This window comes from Poeciliopsis prolifica, unplaced genomic scaffold (assembly GCF_027474105.1).
Source record: "Poeciliopsis prolifica strain line A6 unplaced genomic scaffold, Auburn_PproV2 SCAFFOLD040, whole genome shotgun sequence".
NCBI lineage: Eukaryota > Metazoa > Chordata > Actinopteri > Cyprinodontiformes > Poeciliidae > Poeciliopsis > Poeciliopsis prolifica.
In genome coordinates, this window is record NW_026562415.1 from 4,468,611 (window position 1) to 4,489,678 (window position 21,068).

Consider the following 21,068-nt stretch of genomic DNA (forward strand, 5'->3'; position numbering starts at 1 on the left):
CTTGTGCTCCGAATGACAAGGGCAAAACAATAGATAATCTCTACACACTTACTGGTCTTTCTTGCATAAAGCGGTCTTCATACACCTCCCGTATACTTCTGTCTCTTCTGTACGTCACTGTGAAGAGACAATCATATAAAAACATTGCAGAAAGGAAACTGAGTGACATATGTCAGGCATTTAATTCTTGTAATTTTAATGATGATGGCTTAGAGATAATGAAAATAATAATAAAAATAAATTAGCAGCTCCTGAAATTAAGACATTACTTAAGATCAACAAAAACGGATAATTTACTGCATCAGTGGTGGAGGATATGGCATGCGTTTCTAATATAGAGTCGACAAATGCTTTTTTTTAAATAGACATTAAAACACTTGTGTTACTTTAAAAATCACTGAAAGGCTCAGCACCATCTTCCAGACCACCAGGATCTTCTGTTTCTGGACTGCTCTGCGTCTCCAGAACCAAAAACAATCATGGAGAAGCAACATTCAGATTGTAAGCACCACAAATCTGGAACAAACTTCCAGAAAACTGCAAAAGAACTGAAGTTGCTTTAAATCGAGCCCAAAATCCCACCTGCTTAAAGTTGCTTTTGAACCATAATAAACAAAAAACTGAGCAACATATTTGACATGTATTATTTTGGTGATGGGACTCATCAAAATGCAATGCTTGTTCAATTGTTGACTGCATGGTGTTTTCCTCAACACTTTGCGTTTTTTGCATGCAAAGCACCTTGAACCGCATTGCTGCTGAAAATAATCTGCAAATAAACTTGATTAATTGAACTTCTCCACAATATTCTAATCATCTAACATAGCATTGATTTTTCACTATTAGTTTGCCATAATCATCAAAAGTACAAAAATAAACACTTGACACAATTCTCTCCATGTGTATTCAATCCATATAACTTATGAGTTGTACTTTCTGAATGATGTGACAAAATACAGACATTTATTACACCACCACCACTTGTAGTTGTACTGTTGCCAGATTCCCTAGCCTGCTCCACAATACATAGAGTAGAATTTACATGTGCACATGTTTGTAGTAGTATTGTGGTTGGGATTGTGAAATGCAACCCTTGTTGTGTTTACTTGTCCCTTAAATGGCGCCTCTACTATAAAGGCTTGGTTGGTTACTTACTTTTCAGGTTAAATGCTTTTCGGGAAATGCGACCTTCAAATCAATCTGTGGAGAGATTTCCAATTGCATAAATAGAACAGGTAACATTTCTGAAGAAAGCTTGCACAATTTTTTTTATCTGAAAACATACGTTGATAGAAAGATTTACAACACAACATAAAGCTGGAATGCAAGATAGCTCAACGTGAAGCTTCTAAAATGTTATTTTACCACCAAAACAACTAGTTTCTGTTTAACTTGACCGTATTGGTTTGGGCTTGTTGTCCTAGAATATCATAATGAACACCTCGCCTCTACCCTGTTAGCTGGGACAGCCACTTATTATCACAACACCGTTGGTTTTAATCTATTAAATACACCAACTCAATGCAGAATAAAAAAGAAAGACGAGCTAACTGGGCTAACCCGTCTGTGCAGCAAACAGTCTCACGTTTTGTTTAACGTAAGTGCAGGTTAGCTTTCACTCACTAGCGCATAAATTACCCACAACAAACCTGTATAGCACTTCTGGTCGTGCACAGCCAACCGTATTTTAAAAAGAAAGTTAAAAAAGCAATTTCTCTGAGCGGAAAATATCAAAACAATCTCACCTCTTACTATCGTTGAGCTAGCCTAGCCTTTCAGAGTTGCTACACGAGACGTAGTTATCAGAATGAATGCGTCATCAAGCTGCGACGAGCAGGCAGCGTCTCGTTTCTGTTAGCTTCGTTATTTTGAAACACAATCTTTTTCTTGTTTTGACATCACCAAACTGCGGTTTATTAGTGGAATCCACATAGGTAAGTCCTGTATTGAACTCACTTGCGTAAACCAAAGCAACATTACAACACTGAATTGAAATTGATAAGTGATCTTGCTCTTTTTTATTATTGTTTTGAATCAATAGCCTGTCCACTATGAGTGGTGGATTAGCTCCAAGCAAAAGCACAGTTTATGTATCAAATCTACCATTCTCTCTGACAAACAGCGACCTGCACAAGGTAATATGGCTTTTTTGAAAATCATTCTATGCAAAGAGTCTTAGTACAGTTAATATCGACATATCTTAGTCAATTAATATGTCAGTTTTTGCACACCAACATACATATTTGGGTCTTTGCAGTTATTCACCAAGTATGGAAAAGTCGTGAAGTAAGTATTGTCATTTTTGTATCTTGTTTTATAACCATTCCTCACATGAATTGAAATGTTATGTTAATTAAAAAAACAATAATAATTATTATTATTATTAAATATAGGGCACTTAGATGTAGATTTGCCCTGCAGAAATTTACCAAATGCAAAGTTTTTAAAAAAGCTATCCTGAAGAAAAACCAAATTAATAATAATTGTGTTTTGCTTGCACTTGGTAGTACCATAGGTTTTGAGCCAAACGCCTAGCAACACAAGGCACCTCAAAGAAACCAGAAAATTGGGTTGGCTATGAAAGCCTGGTCTGTTCATCTCTACTTTTTTGACTGCCAAGTGGTTAGATATTTATTTTTTGTACTTGTGTACATAAGCTGTTCTGCATCCATTATTAATGGGGATAATTATTAATTTATTCATGTGGTCAATTTTGGTGGGAGTAATGAACAAAGCAGCAGTCCTGAAGTACTACAAAAAAATGTCCATGTGTATTTTTTGTTTTGTTTAGGTTTTTTATTTTTGTTGGGGTTTTTTCAGTAACTTTAATGTTATTTTGATTAATACAGGCTTCCCTGACCTCCTTTGTTACTTATTTGATGTCACCAGATGCATTTACACTTGGACGCTTTTAGAAAAAAAATTAAGTTAGTGTTTAGCCTTGAATACATCACAACTTACATAATTGTAGCAAAAGAGAAACAAAAACATTTCTATGTAATATTACTCTCATTCTTGAATTCAAGTTGGATTGATTTTTATTTTATTTTATAAAAGTCTGGCTTGTTGCATTAGAAAACATTTGATCTGCTCACAATTTCTGTGCTGTTTATTCCAGGGTTACAATAGTGAAGGATAAATTCACCCGACAGAGTAAAGGAGTGGCGTTTGTCCTCTTCTTGGACAGAGAAGCAGCTCACAATTGTGCAAGAGCAGTGAACAACAAACAGGTAAGCAATACTGAATGACTGCTTGCATAAACTACAGATTTCTGTCAGTGTTTCTTTAATCTAAGTTAGAAGAAATTTCTTTATCCACCCAGTTGTTTGGCAGAACAGTTAAAGCCAGTATAGCTATAGACAACGGGCGAGCAACAGAGTTTATAAGGAGACGGAACTACACAGACAAGACCAGATGTTATGAATGTGGGGTGAGTGAACACCCCGACTTTGGGAAAGGCAGACTTGTAGGGATGCACGTTGTAAATTCAATCTATGCATTACAGGAAACGGGACATCTGAGCTATGCATGTCCTAAAAACCTTCTTGGAGAGAGGGAGCCACCAAAAAAGAAAGAAAAGAAGAAGAAGAAAAGGCTGCAACAACCTCAGCATATGTAGGAATTGTATTATAGTGAATAACAGACCGTATTTTTGTATAACTTGATATATATACATATATATTTCTTTTAGTGAGGAAGATGAAGAAAGTGAAGAGGAAGGAGAAGACCCTGCCCTGGATAGCTTGAGCCAAGCCATAGCTTTTCAGGTAATTCTCTGCATTGCCATATGTGTGACCTACAGTATTTATATTTAGCATGTATATAAGAAACATCTCTTGCTAGATTCGCTTCTGTTAAAATCTTGCCATAAAAAAGAGAAAAATATCCAGAAAGTTTTAAGAAGTTCCATTTGCAGATTACCACAACCTATGTGGCAAACATATGGAACAAGGTTTTCTTGTCAGATCAGACCAAAATTTAACTATCTTGCCTACATACAAAGCAATTGGTGCAGAAAAATGAACACTGTGTCTCACCCTCAAAGTACCGTTCGTACAGGAAAACAGGATGGATACTTTTGTTCGAAAAGTTGGAATAATGGACGGTGCCAAGAACTGGTCAATCTCAGAAGGAAACTATATTTAGGGACAGCAAAAACTTTAAATGCCAAAAATCATGTCACATTGCCTCAAAGTCACCAATCAACCATTTAAGCATACCAGCATTTATAGTGCAAGAATTACAAAACTATTGATGAAAATAAAGTTCTTCAACTTTTCATGAGCCAATTTGTTCAAATGGCCAAAGTGACCCTCTGAAAAATTGCAATCAGAACAAATAAAAGAAAAAAATATCTGTTCTCCCTCTTTCATGTACAGTCTAATGACTTGTCTCTTTGACACATTTTGTTTTCCAGCATGTCTAATATGGTAGAGTTTATATCAGCTAACAAACTGTCTTTCTGGGGTGTCTCTCCAGCAAGCCCACATGGAGGAAGAGGAGAAGAAAAAGAAAAGGCAAGCGGAAGAGGACAATGCCCATGCCTCGACATCCTCAGACTCTAAGAAACCAAGGATTAAAAAGAGTGCATACTTCAGTGATGAGGAGGAACTGAGCGACTAATGCACAGACTTTTACACCGCATACATATATATTTATCAAATTGTTTTCTGGTGAAGTCATGTTTTATATTCTTCAGATATTTTCTTAATAAAATTAGCTTTCTGATGTGTGTGTGTGTGTACTGTACATATTTATTGCTGAAGGCCGGTGCTAATTAAAAGTTTAATTCATATGGGGAATAGAAGAAAGATATATTTCCTAACACTTTGGCAAAACCGACTGTGAAGAAAAAAAAAATTAAATGCTTTTCAGTTGGCAAATTAGTTCAGTTGTTTTAGAACCTGAAACAGGAACAAAGTAAAGAATTTAATTCAGAAGAAAGTTGAACGGGCCGTTGTCAGTTTTCAATTATTTATTTCTGTTAATTATGAGGACATCTAATAAAAACATATTTAAGATTAGAATATCATTACATCACCCCAATAATGAAAAGCAAAACCTTAAAGGTTGTTGTCAAAAGGCATTTTTAATCCAACAACTCATATTCTAATTTATTGAATATGGATCACAGATGCAGAGTGACATCAATGTTTTGTTACTTGTCATGAATTACACACATAGAAAATAAAACAAATCACTTTCTTAGAAGATTTAACTATTACATAAAGACAATAAGATAGGATGGAGACATGTCTCACTTCTTTAAGAATTACCCACTACGTCTGCAAACTCAGTGTTATAAAGCACTGAGTTAGCAGAGTCCTGAGTCCATCCATTTTGCCATTTATTGGAAAGTTTAGTGGAAGCCAGTAATCACTGTATACTTGAAGGGACTATGAAGCATGGCCGGTTCAGGAGATTTCTGCTGCTGGAATCGGTGGTTCAACTCCACACACCGATGTGCCAAGGACAAGTTGTAATGGTTCCATTTCTTGTTTTCAGCATTGAACCAGAGACAATATCTGACGCATCTCATCTGATCTAAAGAGAAAAGTGACTGAACTGTTTAGCTGTTCTGTGTTTCCAGATGAAAGAAAATCCCGCATTTTAAGTTGGAAATCAACCCAATCTCCTCCATAGCACGCTTTATTGTTGCAGTAAAACCAAGCATTGAAAGGATATAAAGGACATATTTTACAATAGGAAGACATTCCACATTTTAGGTTTTAATTTTCTGTAAGCGCTGACCGGAAACATTGAAACATATCAATCTGTGCACAGTGATTCTGTAATAATTATGAACTTAACTTTTATAATGCGATTAATTAAATTCTCATCAATGTAGATGCACCTGCAATTCGTTTCCGGTACAATTTAACAAGGACGATTCACTATCAGGAGTTTCCACGGTGTCCCTGAACGCAGCATTATTCATCAAGAAGCGGAATGTCAGCCTCAGGAAATAACCGCACGCTGATTGGCCGTTTCGAGTCACGTGGCGATTTCCCAAGCGGAGTTTCCACGACAGCTGGAAGCCGAGCGGGTAAAAGGCGCATCGCTTCTTTCCTGGGATAATCGGAAAATAACACGACTTCTGCTCGTCCCAGCTCCTCCAGATAAACCCTGGTCTGGCATGGGCGACAAGCGGAGCCCCACAAGGTAAATATTTTAACCAGGGGAGGGGAGCGGACACAGAGGCAAGCCCACGGTCCACGGAGGGGGGGGGGGGAGGAGGAGAAGGAGGAAAAATGGGCTTTTCTCTTTCGGTCTCTCCCTCTCCTTCTCGTGTATGAGCGCGTGCCATGTATCCTCGCTCGGGTGTTAAAAAAAACCTCATCGCAATTACAGTGTCAGATCACGGCGCGCGTGCAGATGATGGTTTCCTGAATCCTTTAGGCTTTTACCAGAGGTTTGTTTCGCTATCCGAAGTCACTCTTACCCCCCTCATTTTTGCTTATAAACTCATTATTTTATATTATTATTATTATTTCTCCTTCATTTCCACATTTATTGTCTTCAAAGGCCGAAGCGTCAACCGAAGCCCTCCTCCGACGAGGGGTTTTGGGACTGCAGCGTGTGCACCTACAAGAACACGGCAGAGGCTTTTAAGTGCATGATGTGTGATGTGAGGAAGGGGACGTCAACAAGGTAAGGCGATGGATATGGCATGAGGTTTTATGCGTTCGGGTGGGCATTAGTGGGTCCCCTGGGAGGGAGGGATGGCTGGGCTGCCCTCCACCCCCTTACATCAAAACGACACTTAGTCACGATCACCTCTCTCTTTTGCTGCCTTTGCATAGTTCAGAAAATGCTTTATTAAGCATTAGTAACACATTCAGACCTTCTTCCAAATACAATTATGGCTTAAAAACTGTTAACAGTTGTGGGCCACGTGCTTATTTTTTAAAGTTGTTTTTGTTTGTATAAATGGTGGGTTTGATTATTTGGCAGTCTACAAAATAAGAAACATTTTGATTTTTTTTCTTTTTTTTGTGACGTTTTTATATCTTGATTTGTTTCTATTTGACATTGCTTAACCCGATTACAGACTGTTGCTGCAAAATGAAATCAAATCTTTTTTTAATGCATAGTGATGTACAAAAGTGATGTTTCTGGTAACCTTTGTTATTAAATATTGTACAGCATATCCAAAACTGTTCAGAAATATCAGTTTTGTCAAATAATAGCTTTAGGATTAAGATGGATTTTTTTTTTCTTTTCTTCAGGCTTAATTTTAGCTGGACGAGGATGCTAGGAGTCAGACAAATAGCTAAAAGATGGATAATTCACTGCTCTTACAGCTTAATCCATTGACCATTTTGGATGTGCACTGGTGGTTATCTGTCTAAAAGAAGGCTTTTGTACTTACTGCTAGTCAAGTTAAGGCAATTTTGGCTGCATGGTAACATTTCCAGTTGAAGAAAATGAGCAAGACATGAAACACCTCTTCCTGAGGTTCAAGACAACAATCGGAACGCTTGTTTAATAGCGCAACCATTTCACTAAAACATTAATGTACCTTGCAACTCGCCCATGCCTATAGGGGGGAACCAACTTCTTTCAAAACAATATATACACCCTCGATAGATGGGTAATTACCCACACGTTGATGGCATTAAGGTGCAGAGTTCACACTAGAAATTGGAAGCAGGAAATTGGAGTTATTCCTGAGCGGCTCTCTTTGAGAAGGAAAAACAATACCGAGGAATAAAGGAGAGGAAGTGTAGCAGTGCACTCCTGCCGTGGGACACGGTGTGTGTGTTGTTCCATGATCTCCCTCTTGAGTGAATTACTAATTCTCCTTCTGCATTAGCACAACTTTCTCAGTGATTATACTATCTAAAACAATGGATCTTTGATGGCCTTTGTGGTTATTTTTTTCCCCTGCGTGTGTAATGATTCCGTTTATTTCTTTGTATGTGCGAGTGGGAGGCTTTGTTGTAAAAAGAGCAGCTGCCAGACAGACAGCCATAGCTCATTACTATGCAACAGCTTAATCAGCCTGCTGTCGGAGGGACACACACATGCACGCTCTTGAGCCCAGATGCGCCCATCATGCAAATTTTCAACATGACTGCATGCATATTCGCAGGGTAATACACATACACACACACAGGCAAAAAAAAAAGGAAAAACTGGAGTTCAGTTGTTGAAAGTGGTTGAAGCAGCGGACATACTGCTGTCGCCATGTAGAGGACACTTCATCGACTCATCAAAAGTAGCTTTCAGCGCTGCCAAGAACTTGTCTAGATCCTTATAAAAACAAATGTGACATTATTTGCCTTCCCCATCTTTTTGTTTTGGTCCTTCAGGATGTTGGCAAGGACACAACTCAGAATTCCCCTCCAAACCACAAATTCCAAAAACATCTCCTGTGTTTTGGAAGACATGCATCTGTAATCTCTTCTTTTTGCACATCCTCAGGTCTTTCACAGTGTTGCCTTCAAAGTGTATTTGGAGTGAGTGCCAGTATTTGGGTTTGGGAACTGAAAGAAGGTTGTGTTTCTATGTTGATTCATATGTTTTGGACTCTAGTACAGATTTCTCCTGGTACAGTACTCTAGATTCTAAAAAAATCTTGATACTTCAAAGTCTATGAGCCATGCACTTTAACAAGGGTCTTATGTCCTGTAGAAATGACCCAGCCATATAGCATCAAAGATGTTCTTGTTCTTCCTGGGCTTCACACTGAACCCACATGGAGTGTTTGTTCAATTTAAAGCTCAGTCCTAGTCCCAACCGACCAAATCAGTTTCTGTTGAAACTCTCAGTTGGTTTAAGCAAACTGCATGTTAGCATTTGTGAAGGGAGGAACGGAACCAAACTTTTCTGTTTAGTGATCTGAAATGTCACATCTCGCCAAGAGAAACAGAAAGTTTTCTCGTTAGAAGTTTCAAGAAACTCTCTTTTCAATTCATATTTTGGCTAAATATATGTGCAGATATATATTTAGAGGCATTCACTTTAAATAGATTGCTGCTAAGGGTCTCTTTGAAGGTCATTATTTTGCAACCAAAGTATTGAAATACGGTGACACTAATGTGAAAAGGCTGCGCAGATATTAGTGACCAAACGCTTCTCTTTGAGCTCTTTGAAGGTAAGCAGATTTTTATGCTTGGTACTTAACAAGAATGACTGAGCCGTAGTTGTGAAGCAATGAATTCCTGTCTGACAGAGGCATAGCGTGTGCACATGTCAGGAGAAGCCTCTCACAACAGCATCTAATGGGACTTTAAATCAGCCTATCACACAGTAACAGCACAGGGTTGACATGTGAAATATCACGAAAAAAGATATGAAAGCATTTGCTTGTAGACTTTAGTCCAGACGTCAGGATAAATGTTTTATGCAAGCAAAGCTCAGCACATCTTGTAGAGTTTAGCGCATCTTGCAGCCTGGATTCCAGTGGCGTGGGAAGATGATCTGCTGCAGGGGGTCCAAAGCCGCATGCTGACTGAAAGCAGCGAGACGAGCCTGTGATTTTGATTGCATCCAAGCAAGCGCACATCAGCAGAACTGGACTCTTATCGGAGGTAATGGTGTCTGCCGACGACAGTTTGACAAAGTGGGAACTGGCTGATGCTTCACTAATGCTGTCAGCAACTCAGAAGTCAGATTTAACGAAGCACAACCTGCAACACGCAGAACGTTTTGGTATGTAGTGACTTTGCAAGAGCATTTTTACCCCTTGCATACTCTATTTTGTGTTGATTTCTATAAAATACGACACGACTTGTTTCTGTAACGTAACAAAACAGGAGAAAATCTAAGGGGTTATGAATACTATTGCAAGGCACTGTAATCGTGTTTCTAAATTTGAAGAGGTAGAGAAATGACTTTCTTGCTGCAAACCGAATGCAGTCATTTGTGCAAATTAATACAGCAACATGGTTGCTCCTCTACTGCTTGCTTCTCATTTACAGTATTTAATCAAAGGAGCCGTAGAGGAGGCAGCGGATGAGGCACTCATTAAATTACCAGTTTGCTGAGAAAAAGCGGGCCAGATTTTTATCTTCCTGGAAGTGCTTGGGCTCAGTCCCAGTTTTTTGAAAACAGATGCTGAATATGGAGGTCATGGAGTGGTAGTATTGTTGTGCTATTTGATAAATGAGGGACAAAGAAACAAGTTACATGGTTACACAGGTTCTTGAGCAAGGCACAAGACCTTCATGCAGCCAGGATGACTCGTTCCAAAGCTCTTGAGTATTCATGGAAAGCTACTAAGCAACTTAAAGTCGGTCTGATGTTTGGAATCAAAGCAAAATATGGAATAAATGCTTCCGACAGGGAGCGTTAAGGCCTAAAGACTCTTAACAAAACATTAACGTGGCGTAATAACCTTCTCTGGCATCGACTTCACCTGTAACATTTCTGAGCTGACGAGTCAGAGCCACCAGCGATGCACTGAGCGTTTCAGATCTTGTTTTGCAACATTACAGACTCATTCTGCAGGTCAGAACAGTGAGCCTGCTCCTGTTTGTGCTCATCCCTCTCTCTTTGCATTTGCCGTTTGCTCTTTTATTTTTTCTTCTCCTCTCCCCCAGAGTCGAACTGAACCTCGGGCACCTTTCTGACAGAATGACTGATGTGCAGGTTTTTCGAGAGCTCCACCTAAACAAGCACAAACTATTCTGGCTGACTGGGAGCCTGTCAGTATTTGGCTTTTTTTTTTTTTGGTTAGATGTTTTTTTTCCCCTAAAGCTCACCCACACAGTGAAGGTGCAAAAGCAAAAAAGTTAAGAAAAAAAACAGTTGTTTTTCTGTTTTCCCCTTATTAAGGTTGGTAATATGTTTTTTTTGTTGAAACATCTGACAAAATCTCTAAATATTTTTTGCAGGGTTGATTTAACTGCCCAAAAACCAAATGGCAACTGTTTAGCTCAGCCTTTTTTCAGCTTCTCCAATGAGGTAAAATCAAGGGTTGGTAGAAACTTCCTAAGTATTTATAGCACCAGGAACAAAATCATGTTGTTAGGACATAACAGAGTTCCACTGTAATATTCTTGTCAATTTTTTTCTACTGATCTATAAATAAGCAATGAACATGTGAACTGCATCATATCATCAACTTATACTAAACAAAATACCAGCTGACCATAAATTTTTATGGTCCAATCAAAAGCTCATTATTTCCCAGGTGGAAAAGTTTCGTTTCATATCAACTTCCTGCTGCATAAAATGGAGGGGAAATTATGGGTGGAGTTTGTTGCATTTTTTAGGAGAGGTAGTGGCAAGGTGGAAGTGAAGCCTATTTTAGTGTAAAGAACTAAATCAGAGGACTGCAAATATGCTTTTGTTACCTCTGATTCTACCATGCTGTAAGTATTTGAACACGCACAAGGATTCTGTCCTGAGGCTCACTGTTTTGCTTAGTTTGAAAGTGTAAATGTGAGCAAAAGTGGTGGATTTATGTCAAAATTTTTGTGAAAAGGCCTATGGATTTTTATCAGATGGAAAAATGTGTAAAATAAGTTGGAGATTAATGCATCTGTTGTCTGCTTTCCTATTGGGATAGATTCTTTTTCAGACTGATTTTGTTGTTTATGGCTTTCAGCTAATTTCTTTTCCCAGAAAGCTTGAATATTACATAAGCTCAATAAGATGTATTCTGTTTTAATGAGATGCCTCTGCACATGTTGTCTTTTCTCATGAGAAACGCTGCATGCAAGCCACAGTTTTCCCCATTTTCCTGCTTTTATAGTGCCTGTGTGTGTGTGTTTTTCTCTCTAATTACTCAGAACTGTGATGTTAGCGGAGAATAACGCCTCAGACAGTCGCATGTTTTCATCCCCTTAGGTGCTGATAAATTCCTTGGTTTTCTTTCATTGTCCTGCCGAGCTTTTGAGGCTCAAGTCATTGAGGAATGAGTGTTATTAAACACATCCACTTCTCTTTTGTGCTGGCTTTCTCTGAATATAAATGGATGCCATGATTACATTTTCTGCTAAGTGTCGCAGATGAGTCGTTAGTGTGGGTTGCCGGTATTAGCGCTCACGCATTGCACAGACAGAAAGTGTACACCTCGGACAACGATGCTAGCTGTTATCACATCAGCGCAGCTCAAAAATTATAGCTGCCCGATAAGCCTGTAATCACTGATTATGACACCGATGCATGACGCATTGTGTGTGAAGGCAGGGGATTGTGTGCAGCACAGTGTGGTCAGTGGGCTGCAGAAGGTGTCATAAACCAAAGGACAGAGAGAGCCATCTGTCTCTGTATTACACACACACACACAAAATGGTAGCATGTACAGGCAGGAAAAGACATTAATCATCGGGTTGGAGGAGCTCCCAGGAGCAGCAAGCAACCTGCTGCTAAAAAGACAAAACACACACACGCCATCATTGAAGGTAATCAACAGGGTGGAAAATATGCTATTTCACAATCACCACTGAATAGCGAGATGAGATTTCCTTATAGCTGCCCACCACCGTACTGGATACGTACATGCAGACCAACAGCTGTTCCCAGGGCTGTTTGCCTGTCACAGTGTGCTCGACAAATTATGGCTCGTAGTTGAAACATCTGCAGAGCCATGCTTTAGATCCAAATCATTAAAAGATCAACAGTTCAGCAGAAAAAAAAGATCAAAGTTTCCGTGCTGTGTAGAAAGATTCCTTTCTAGCCCTTGAAAAGGGATCATATGTGCTGCTCCCTATTACAGTTTAGATAATGAATGGTGTTTTTGTGGAGATCTGTTTTCATCCATTTCCTGTTACTCTTTGTTTGCTTTTTCATAAAGTTTATTTTCAAAGGCATAAGTGAGCTAACTCCAGTTAAATCACTGACGCAAACCTACATAGATGAAGAATTTTTAGTCTATACAATAGAGGGAATCTCCCTTATTTATGTCCTCTCGCTTACAAATAAAAGAACGGCCTCTGAAATGATGAAAAACAATAAAATATGTGCTCTACAAAAAGCAAATTAACCTGTAAAGATATGGGAATAATTCAATGTGGAACTACCAGGTTCACATCCTCCTCCAGTTATAGTCCAGACCTTGAACCTCACTGGAGGGCCTGGAAATGCAAGGTATTCAGTTGTTACTGACATTGCTGAGAAGTCCAATGCTCATATGGGCTGGTTATAATGAAGGTTTTGGGCCGAAGATTACCTCAAATTTAACCGTCACTCCTACTGCTAGTTTTTGAAATACATTTTCATCCAACTGTAGTGCAAAACACATCTGCATCTCTCAGGAGGACGACTGTGTAGGGTTAGCTACACGTCTCAGAGCAGCACCTGCAAGGTTCAATCAATCTCCTACATTCCAACCTTTTCACCCTCAGGCAAATTTCAGAAAGCTATTAAAGAACATTATGTGCAAGATGATAAGGAGGCCTTTTTTCATACATCTACTTAAATTGTAAGGGGGCTTATTCTTGGTTCAGTACATTATGATTTAAGATTTTGTTGCTCAATTTAGTTTTTGAACACACACTTTTTCCCAAAAAAAAAGGCAGATCAATTTTGGCCTTTCTAAATTATTTTTGAAAATAATATTCAACAGGACAATTCCTTTACTTCTGGTTCTTAAACAGGGTTTAGTTGATGTGCCAAATAAAACAGCGACATTTTTGCGGATTAAGAAAATTTAATTTAAGGGATCCACTAAATCTAGCATATTCTATTCCACAGTTGTCTGTGTTTTGTACACTTTCACTAACATTAGATTGTCCAGATGCCAAAAAACTATAAATTACATACGAGTACCACTTCAGCACTGTTTAGTGGGGAGAAGAGATGTTATGAAACTCAGAAAGACCTAATAATTGCATCAGAACGTTTCAAAGATCACAATAGACACTTAAAAATGTGTTGTGCCAGGTAAATGTGCACACACACTGTTTATAAGTCTGTCGGCAGCAATAAAGTTACCATCTGTTTCCAGCCCAGGCCATTAGTGGAGGAAGAGTGTGAGGTCAGTGAGTGCATCGGAAGGAGGGAGAGGAGTGTGAAAACCCACACTGAGATAGTGATAGATAGCATGTGTGTTTGTGCACAACATATTCAGGATAAGGTCACCCAGAGTTCCCGGTCAGTAAAATGTGAGGGTTCAGGTTTTTTGTTTTAACTGTGCACGGTACAGGATAAAGCAAGTTAGTCTCCAACCATCTCCTTATTCTACAATGAACCCTTGTTTCAGTCTTTTGGAGGAGACTTTTCTTTTTTTTTCCTTTCTCAGACTGTGTGGTTTTGTTTGGAAAACTTTTGTCATCCAGCTTTCCCTTCTGAAATCCATGTCTTTGGTTTCGCCTCATAACATCTCAATTTTTCCACATGTGTAACTGTTGCAGAATTGATTGCCTGAGAAGAGCAGATATTGACTTCCAGCTACTCATCCAACACTAGCGATGGGCCCAGCAACACCGGCCGGTCGGCGCATACATCAAGCCCATAGACAAAACCCCGTCTCGGTGCGCGTATTGCTTTCAGCAAGTCATGTGACCGATACAGGAACCGTTTCAAAATGACGCCGGCGCACCAAACTGTGTTTATGAGGAAGCGAATCTGTCAACAGGATGCATTTGCCAAAAGAATTATTGATTTTTTACGGTACAGTGTCAACGATGGAGCAGCCTTAAGGCAAACGAAAGGTTTTGTAGTTTGGGACCATTTTGTTCTTACATGAGACAGTAAGGTGTTGTTTATCACTTTGTCGTTGTTTCATCCAGTTCTTTTCAGTTTCTACTTGAGCTATCTGACTCCAAATTCAGCTGAAATTAACTCTTAGTTTACTTTCAGATTATGTTCTGCAGATTAAGTGTTGCATATGTTTGACAGAAATGTCTTATTTAAATAAATCCACCTCCTCAATGCTGAGGCATTATCGGGCCAGCCATTAGAATGAAGTCCCAGATACACCTTGGATAAACTCAGGTATAGAGCCACTATACAAATTACTGAGTTGCTTTTTATAAATCATTTCATAGAAATATATTGTTTACTTCCTTTTTTCTACAACAGGAAAAATTTTGTCAAAAAAAGCATAACAGCCTAAATTTCAAAATGTTGGAAAAATTAATTTTTTTAAAATAAAAATGTGTGTGTGGCGGTCCATAAGCATCCTCTTTCCAAACATGTTCACTGAAATTTTCACTTTATGGTACATGTTCACATTATTTATTGACTGTATCTAAGAATATCAAATATATTTTGAATTTAACTGAAGATATGACATCATATATAATATACAACAGAATACAATGACTTAAATCTTATTATATAGACGAGGTAATCAAATCAGTCTGTCAACCACGTTGCCTGTAGGGATTTTTAATGTCCAGCAGGTGTCAGTATTCAGTGACACAGTATCAATACAGTTTTGCTGTGGGTCAAAATGCTTCATGACGCTTCATGACTATCCAACACCCAATATTGTCGAAGCTTTTGGTATTATGTGCTGAAATTATTTTAGGAATCAATAAATTCTCTCTCTCTCAGACTCCTAGTCAGCAGCCAGAGAGCTCAGGGAAGGGCCTAAGTGGTAAGATAAACACTGTTTGATTGGGTTACCAGAGCCAGTCCTGTTTATACTGGCTGCCTTCCTTCATTCTAATAATACATCAGCTGATTGCATTGAGGTTTGACTTCACAGTAACCCCTCCCTCCATTTACTTATAGCAACCGTCTCAGAGTTGATATAAAGGCAAGCAGACGCAAACCCTTTTAACAAAATACTTCAAGCCAGACAATAAAAAAACCATCTCTATGTGTCCTTGCTTGTTTTCTTTAAAAGAACTGCGGCAGCCAAAGTGTCAGTGAGTTCACCACCATCATGTTGGAGTTGCCACAACAGAGCTAGCGGCAACCCTGAAAAGGCTTGCGGGCTTTGTCACAAAGTGACACAGCTCAACATAGATTCATTGGCCCAGGCGTACTTTCTGTGGCAACAAAGAAAAAAAAAATCATTTAGCTTAGTCAGGAAAAATAGGCAACGGTGGCAGAAAGTGCAAGTTAATTACTTTGTACTGGGTGTCAAATGTTTGCTGTGTTTCTGAAAATGGCTTTTCAACAATATTAAAGGGGAGTAACTCTTTGTTGTCCAAATGGCAATTATTATGCTCATTTTATTTTATTATGCGATTGATTTAGTGCTTATTGTGACAGCCTTAAGTATGTCCTTCTGTAGCAGGTACAGGCTGGTAGAGCACGGTTTGGTGTTCTCTGATTTATTGTATTAATGAGGAGTAATAGACTTAATGGGTCTGTAATGACAGTAAATTACATTGTTGAACAAAAGATTTCCTTACAATCACACTCTTTTGTACCGTCTTTCATTGTTGCAGGAATATTTAACATAAAGGAAGCTTCTAGCTCTTCACAGCTCTGAAGACTTGAAGGCATCTATCTTTAGTTTAACAAGGATGTCAGCAGTTTTGCTGCATCTTGCTGACAAGACAGACATATTAAAGCATCCCACTATCTCCTCTCTATCAGAGAGTTATGTAGGCCAAGAGACCCATTTGCATTTCACTCTACCCTTGCTTGTACCAAATGTGATTCTGTAAAGACACTGATAAGTCTGAAAAAAGGCAGACAAGAGACTTTTTGAAGCTGTGCCCAAATTTAGGTCACCCCAGAATCGCTAAACAACCATTTCCCCCCTCTGAAGAAGACAGCTGACCGCATATTCCCTCCTTTTGGGGAAAATGGCCAAAAGCTGCTGCATTAAGCCGAACGGGCCATAGAGACTCATTTTGGTTAAAATCTGGCCCAGGGTTCTGCAATACTTGTCCAAATGGGCCGACACTGCAGATGGTTTCGGCTACTTTGTGTTACCAGCCTTATGATTAAATTTGGCAGCTACAAACGTTCATTTAATTTTCATAAAGCCAAAGTCTGCAGCTTGCTTCTGGTAGAGCTGCTCTGGTAGAGACTACATGAGCTTAAATCAGATACATATTTTGATACATGTACGCTACCAATTCTCTCTCTCTCTATATATGTATATATAATAATACCCTACATGTATCTTTCCTGCGAGAGTTTTAAAGTACCTCTGCAGAAATATTATGTGAAATGTGTGCACTCGTGCATTTTTAATATGCCATTGTGAACCAATATTAAAACTCAGCAGTACAATCCTTTCTAGTACCAACAGGCTTTTTTAGCTCTTCATTACAGCAGTAGGCCAGCGAGAGGTCATGTGCTCTCAGTGATTTTCCCTCTCATTAATCTGCCACACATCTCTCTTCTCTCTGACGCTTCATGTATCTCTTCACTGCTCTTTCCGCACCACCAGGAAGCCTCGTCCCGTCTCCCAGCTCGTCTCCCAGCAGCAAGTAACGCAGCAGTTTGTTTTACCATCACAGCCCAAAAAGGAAAAGAAGGAGAGGGTCGAGAGGGACAAGAGTGAAAGAGAGCCAGCACCCAAGAAGAACAGCCACAAGAAGATGAGGTAAACAAGTCAATTCTGCACCAGAATGTTAATCAGTGCAGGATTATACATTGTTTGCGCTTTGGTCCCCCATTTAGGCCAAGATTAAAAAATATTGACCGGAGCAGCGCCCAGCATCTGGAGGTGACAGTCGGAGACCTCACGGTCATCATAACAGACTTTAAGGAGAAGGCCAAGCCCTCGTCCACATCCACTCCTTCCTCCAGCTCTGCCTCACTGGCCGACCATCACAGCCAAAACGGCTCCGGCTCAGAAAACACGGAAAAGAGCTTCTCCCACTCTTCCCTATCCCGAGGAGAGGGAAGCTCAGTAAACGGGGAGTCCCTCTGATTCTCCCCACTCAACACCTCACAGGAAACCTGCGTCTCCGGGGCCCTCGCTATTGTCACTAGTGGAAAAACATTTTGGGGGAAGGGGCGATGTTTTGAAGATTCTGTTTTTGAAAGGTAAGATTTGTTGTTCAGCCACCCAAAAGATTCTCCACAACATTATGAAGACATGTTTTGCTGAACTGACTAAAGTCTGCTGCTAGAATATGGACTTCTAAAAAGTTTGGTCCTAGTGAGGAACTTCTTATTAAAACTTGGGACAAACTTTGGACAGAGCACTCAATCACCTTGAGTTGAGATTTAAAGTTTCCTGTAAGAACTGCACAGTCCTACTGTTATCATCATCATCGTGGTCAGCAGTTTCTTCTATCCCTACCTGGAGGTGTCCAGTTTAAAAACTGAAAGCATGACCTTTCTCTGTTTCACCAGCGACTCTCGAACTCTACAGCGAACCTCTACAGCTGATCTGGAAGCTTCTTGCAACAGCTTATTGCAAAAATATCTACAGGAAATTTGTAGTGAAAGCATTAAGTCATCTGGCTGAAACTCACACTGATATGAAAGGTAAAACCTGGAGTTGAACGATGTTGCAAACAGTCTGCTTTTTTCCTCTCTCCAGAGAGAGAAAGTCAATACAAGGTGTTGTGCTGTGGAATACAATATTAACCAAGGGACTCCCTTCACTAGACACATCAAGACCTAAAGTACATTTGTACTTCTAATCTCAGAGTAGAAACATTCCATCAGGATGCCTATTATGCTGCCACTTTTGTTTTTTTTTGTTTTTTAAACGTTGCTGTAGTTCCAGTAAGAAGTCAACGTCCACTCATGAATATCACATTCATTTTGGGCTTTGTGGTTAAAATACAAATAGAGGTTTTAAGCCTGTATAGTTTTCGATTTTGTCCTTTTGTTCCAGTCCCACTCACAGCAAAACATAAACGAAGCCTCAACATGATGCTTCCTCCACGCTTCTTGACAATTGGTGCTGTATTTTTCCTCCAAACTAAAAAGTTTCTCATTTCTCTAGGACTAAAAAGCTTTCCCAAACATCATTTTGGAAAGGTTACCGCGACATTTCTGAGCAATGACCCCAAAGCCTTGATTTCTACCTTAGTAAACATATCTAGATTAAGCTTGAACCTCCAACATTCACACTTGGCCTGTGATAAGTGGATGTAAACTTCTTACTGCGGAGCCGGCATAAATTGTGCATCATAGCGAAGGCACTCCCTGATGTCAGCCTCTTTCAGCACCATGACGGTGCTTGTGAATCTCCTGGGGAATGTGGCGAGTGGTCGAGGTGCTGAGTCAGCCTCTGATTCCACTCGTTTTTGGCCAGCTGCCTCCACCTTGATGCACTACACCAGTCTAAAACTCAGTCCGTGCTTTTTTTAATTTTATTTCCCTCAACCTTTTCTCTACAAAACGTAAATAAACTGTTAACGTTCATAATGATACACCAGGGATCCTACTTGTCAAATTCCCTCAGATGGAGATTTATATTTATAGACGCATATTCTAAAGGCTGGAGATGTGCAAATATGCAACATTTTTGTGCTTTTCTTGGACTGGAACTCATTTCAAACCAGGGTTACTGTTAAAAGTTGCTGATCGCACAAGAAGAGGAAGATATCTCAGCTACATATAAAAGGTGGTAAAGTGACTGAAGCTGTAAATGACTCTGGGACACTTCTTGCAACCTGTGTGATCTGCAGAGAGGGCCCAAGTCCTTGTGAAAAAGCACAAGAAGCCCATTTTTACCACTCGACGCAAGACGTGGGAGGAAAAAAAAAAAGTGGGCTTCTCAACATGAACTTTGAGAAAGCGAGGACTTCAGAAACGGAGAAGCTCTAGAAGACAACAACCTCCAGCAGAATCACAACAGATGAACTCCACCGTAACCTCTAAGACCCGTAGAACAGTTGTATAGAGAAAATAGCTTTCTATAATATTCTACTACAATGTTTGGATGTGGTTATATTCATCATATCAGTGTTGTCAAGATTTTGACATTTTAGCGCACAGAGAAGTGTCACAGCATGATATTATTAAAGTCTTGATATATTGTGGAAAAGGCGGCGTCTCTTAGTTGTTAGGACTGTTTCATGTGTCCATTGCGTTCACCGCTCTAGCTGGGACTAAGTGTGTGAACTCAAAAGATTCATTTGTGGCAAAAATGGAAAAAAATTGCAACTTTATCACTTATTGGTAGTTTTTTTTAAATCATTATCATTTGTCATGCTTTACCATGCTCCTTTGTTTAAACTGTGTTGTTTATTATGCGTCTAAATAAGAAACCTACCAAATTAAAAACAAGAAAAACTCGTCCTGCTTATTGTACACACACCCAGCTATTATTTCAGACGTGCAAGTGCCTGTAGGACCCAGCTTGCTTTCTTTTCTTTTTTTTTTTCTTAATCTTGGATTAACTATTACTGGTTCTGTTTCCCTCACAACACAAGGAAGATTAGCTTTCATCCAAACAAACATTGCTCAGTCTCAGGGCAGACGAGAGAACTCCAGAGCAAGATCAAGGAAACATTCATGTTTTTTTATATATGTTCTTGTGTAGTTCCTTACATTTTCACAACTTTTCATCGAAACACCAAAGTGTTTTTTCTTTTTTTTTTTATCCCCCACACTTAATGATAATTCAATTGACCTTCAGGTCTGTCTGTCAAACCTGCCCCACTCACTGAGAGCAACTCTCTTAAAGCCAGACTGAATGGGTCCTTTCAGGGACCCCTATTCATTTTTCGCTCCCACCCTTCCCCCTACGGAGGGTCTCCGCCTGCTGCTTGCTGCGGGATCAGGTTAAACACCGGGAGGACAGATGAACTTCTGTCCCCTTTCAGAATAAAAGCATGCGAGCCAAAAGGTGAAGGGAGTTTTAGATGAGTATTATAATAGTAAAGATCAAACTTTGCAAGCTGTTCAAAATGGACTATTTCTGATCACTTTGTCAATAACCACCAATAAGAGAATCAAGAGATTCTGACTTTTTTTCTTTTTCTTTTTTTTTTTTTACTTGCATTGAAATTAAAACCAATGCAAGTAAAATATCTAACAATTTAAAAGGATGAGCAACAGAGGGTTAGTAATTGAACGTTTGCGATAAGGAAAATTAAAATCTTTAAACAGAGCAAATTATGATAGAATCATTTTTAATGTTTATTAAAATTAAGATAGTAACTAATACAGTGTAATGGGTGATATGTTGTGCTTAGTGTTTGTAGATTGTATTATTGTTTTTATGTTTTTGTGATGTAACAGATACCTCTTGTAAATTAACGTATCAAAAAGAATCCTGCACAAAATAAAGGATT

At 39.2% G+C, this 21,068-nt stretch overlaps 3 protein-coding genes across 7 annotated transcripts in view; 2 read left to right on the plus strand and 1 right to left on the minus strand.

Annotated features, from left to right (window-relative positions):
- pphln1 (periphilin 1) overlaps positions 1-21,068 on the minus strand; it is a 63,652-nt gene that overhangs the window by 16,103 nt on the left and 26,481 nt on the right. For 2 of the 4 annotated variants that reach the window (XM_055054612.1, XM_055054613.1), the window contains exons 2-3: positions 1,156-1,200; positions 53-117 (exon numbers count right to left, since the gene is read on the minus strand). In XM_055054612.1, the coding sequence (XP_054910587.1) occupies positions 53-117; position 1,156 (66 nt within the window). In that variant the 5' untranslated portion in view covers positions 1,157-1,200. Of the gene's footprint in view, positions 1-52; positions 118-1,155; positions 1,201-1,745; positions 1,805-21,068 lie in introns of those variants that run through there. The other 2 variants (XM_055054614.1, XM_055054611.1) reach the window with 2 other exon arrangements.
- On the plus strand, positions 1,818-4,734 carry zcrb1 (zinc finger CCHC-type and RNA binding motif 1). Its single transcript, XM_055054615.1, has 8 exons — positions 1,818-1,934; positions 2,042-2,135; positions 2,258-2,286; positions 3,119-3,230; positions 3,323-3,430; positions 3,506-3,615; positions 3,692-3,767; positions 4,480-4,734. The coding sequence occupies exons 2-8, from the start codon at positions 2,052-2,054 to the stop codon at positions 4,621-4,623; spliced, it is 663 nt and encodes a 220-aa protein (XP_054910590.1). The 5' UTR covers positions 1,818-1,934; positions 2,042-2,051; the 3' UTR covers positions 4,624-4,734.
- yaf2 (YY1 associated factor 2) lies at positions 6,020-20,067 on the plus strand. 2 transcript variants are annotated; one of them, XM_055054617.1, is made up of 4 exons: positions 6,020-6,162; positions 6,526-6,651; positions 17,255-17,410; positions 17,488-20,067. In XM_055054617.1, the coding sequence occupies exons 1-4, from the start codon at positions 6,137-6,139 to the stop codon at positions 17,738-17,740; spliced, it is 561 nt and encodes a 186-aa protein (XP_054910592.1). In that variant the 5' UTR covers positions 6,020-6,136; the 3' UTR covers positions 17,741-20,067. The 2 variants fall into 2 exon arrangements, with proteins under 2 accessions (XP_054910592.1, XP_054910591.1); XM_055054616.1 differs by lacking the exon at positions 6,020-6,162 and adding an exon at positions 6,281-6,412.

Excerpts from the sequence above, each read along its gene's own strand:
- zcrb1 (XM_055054615.1), top strand. The coding sequence starts at position 2,052 with ATGAGTGGTGGATTAGCTCCAAGCAAAAGCACAGTTTATGTATCAAAT. Across the intron at positions 3,231-3,322 it reads GAGCAGTGAACAACAAACAG|TTGTTTGGCAGAACAGTTAA; the intron begins GTAAGCAATACT and ends TTATCCACCCAG. Across the intron at positions 3,616-3,691 it reads CTGCAACAACCTCAGCATAT|TGAGGAAGATGAAGAAAGTG; the intron begins GTAGGAATTGTA and ends TATTTCTTTTAG.
- yaf2 (XM_055054616.1), top strand. The coding sequence starts at position 6,306 with ATGTATCCTCGCTCGGGTGTTAAAAAAAACCTCATCGCAATTACAGTG. Across the intron at positions 6,413-6,525 it reads CCTTTAGGCTTTTACCAGAG|GCCGAAGCGTCAACCGAAGC; the intron begins GTTTGTTTCGCT and ends TTGTCTTCAAAG. Across the intron at positions 6,652-17,254 it reads AGGAAGGGGACGTCAACAAG|GAAGCCTCGTCCCGTCTCCC; the intron begins GTAAGGCGATGG and ends CCGCACCACCAG.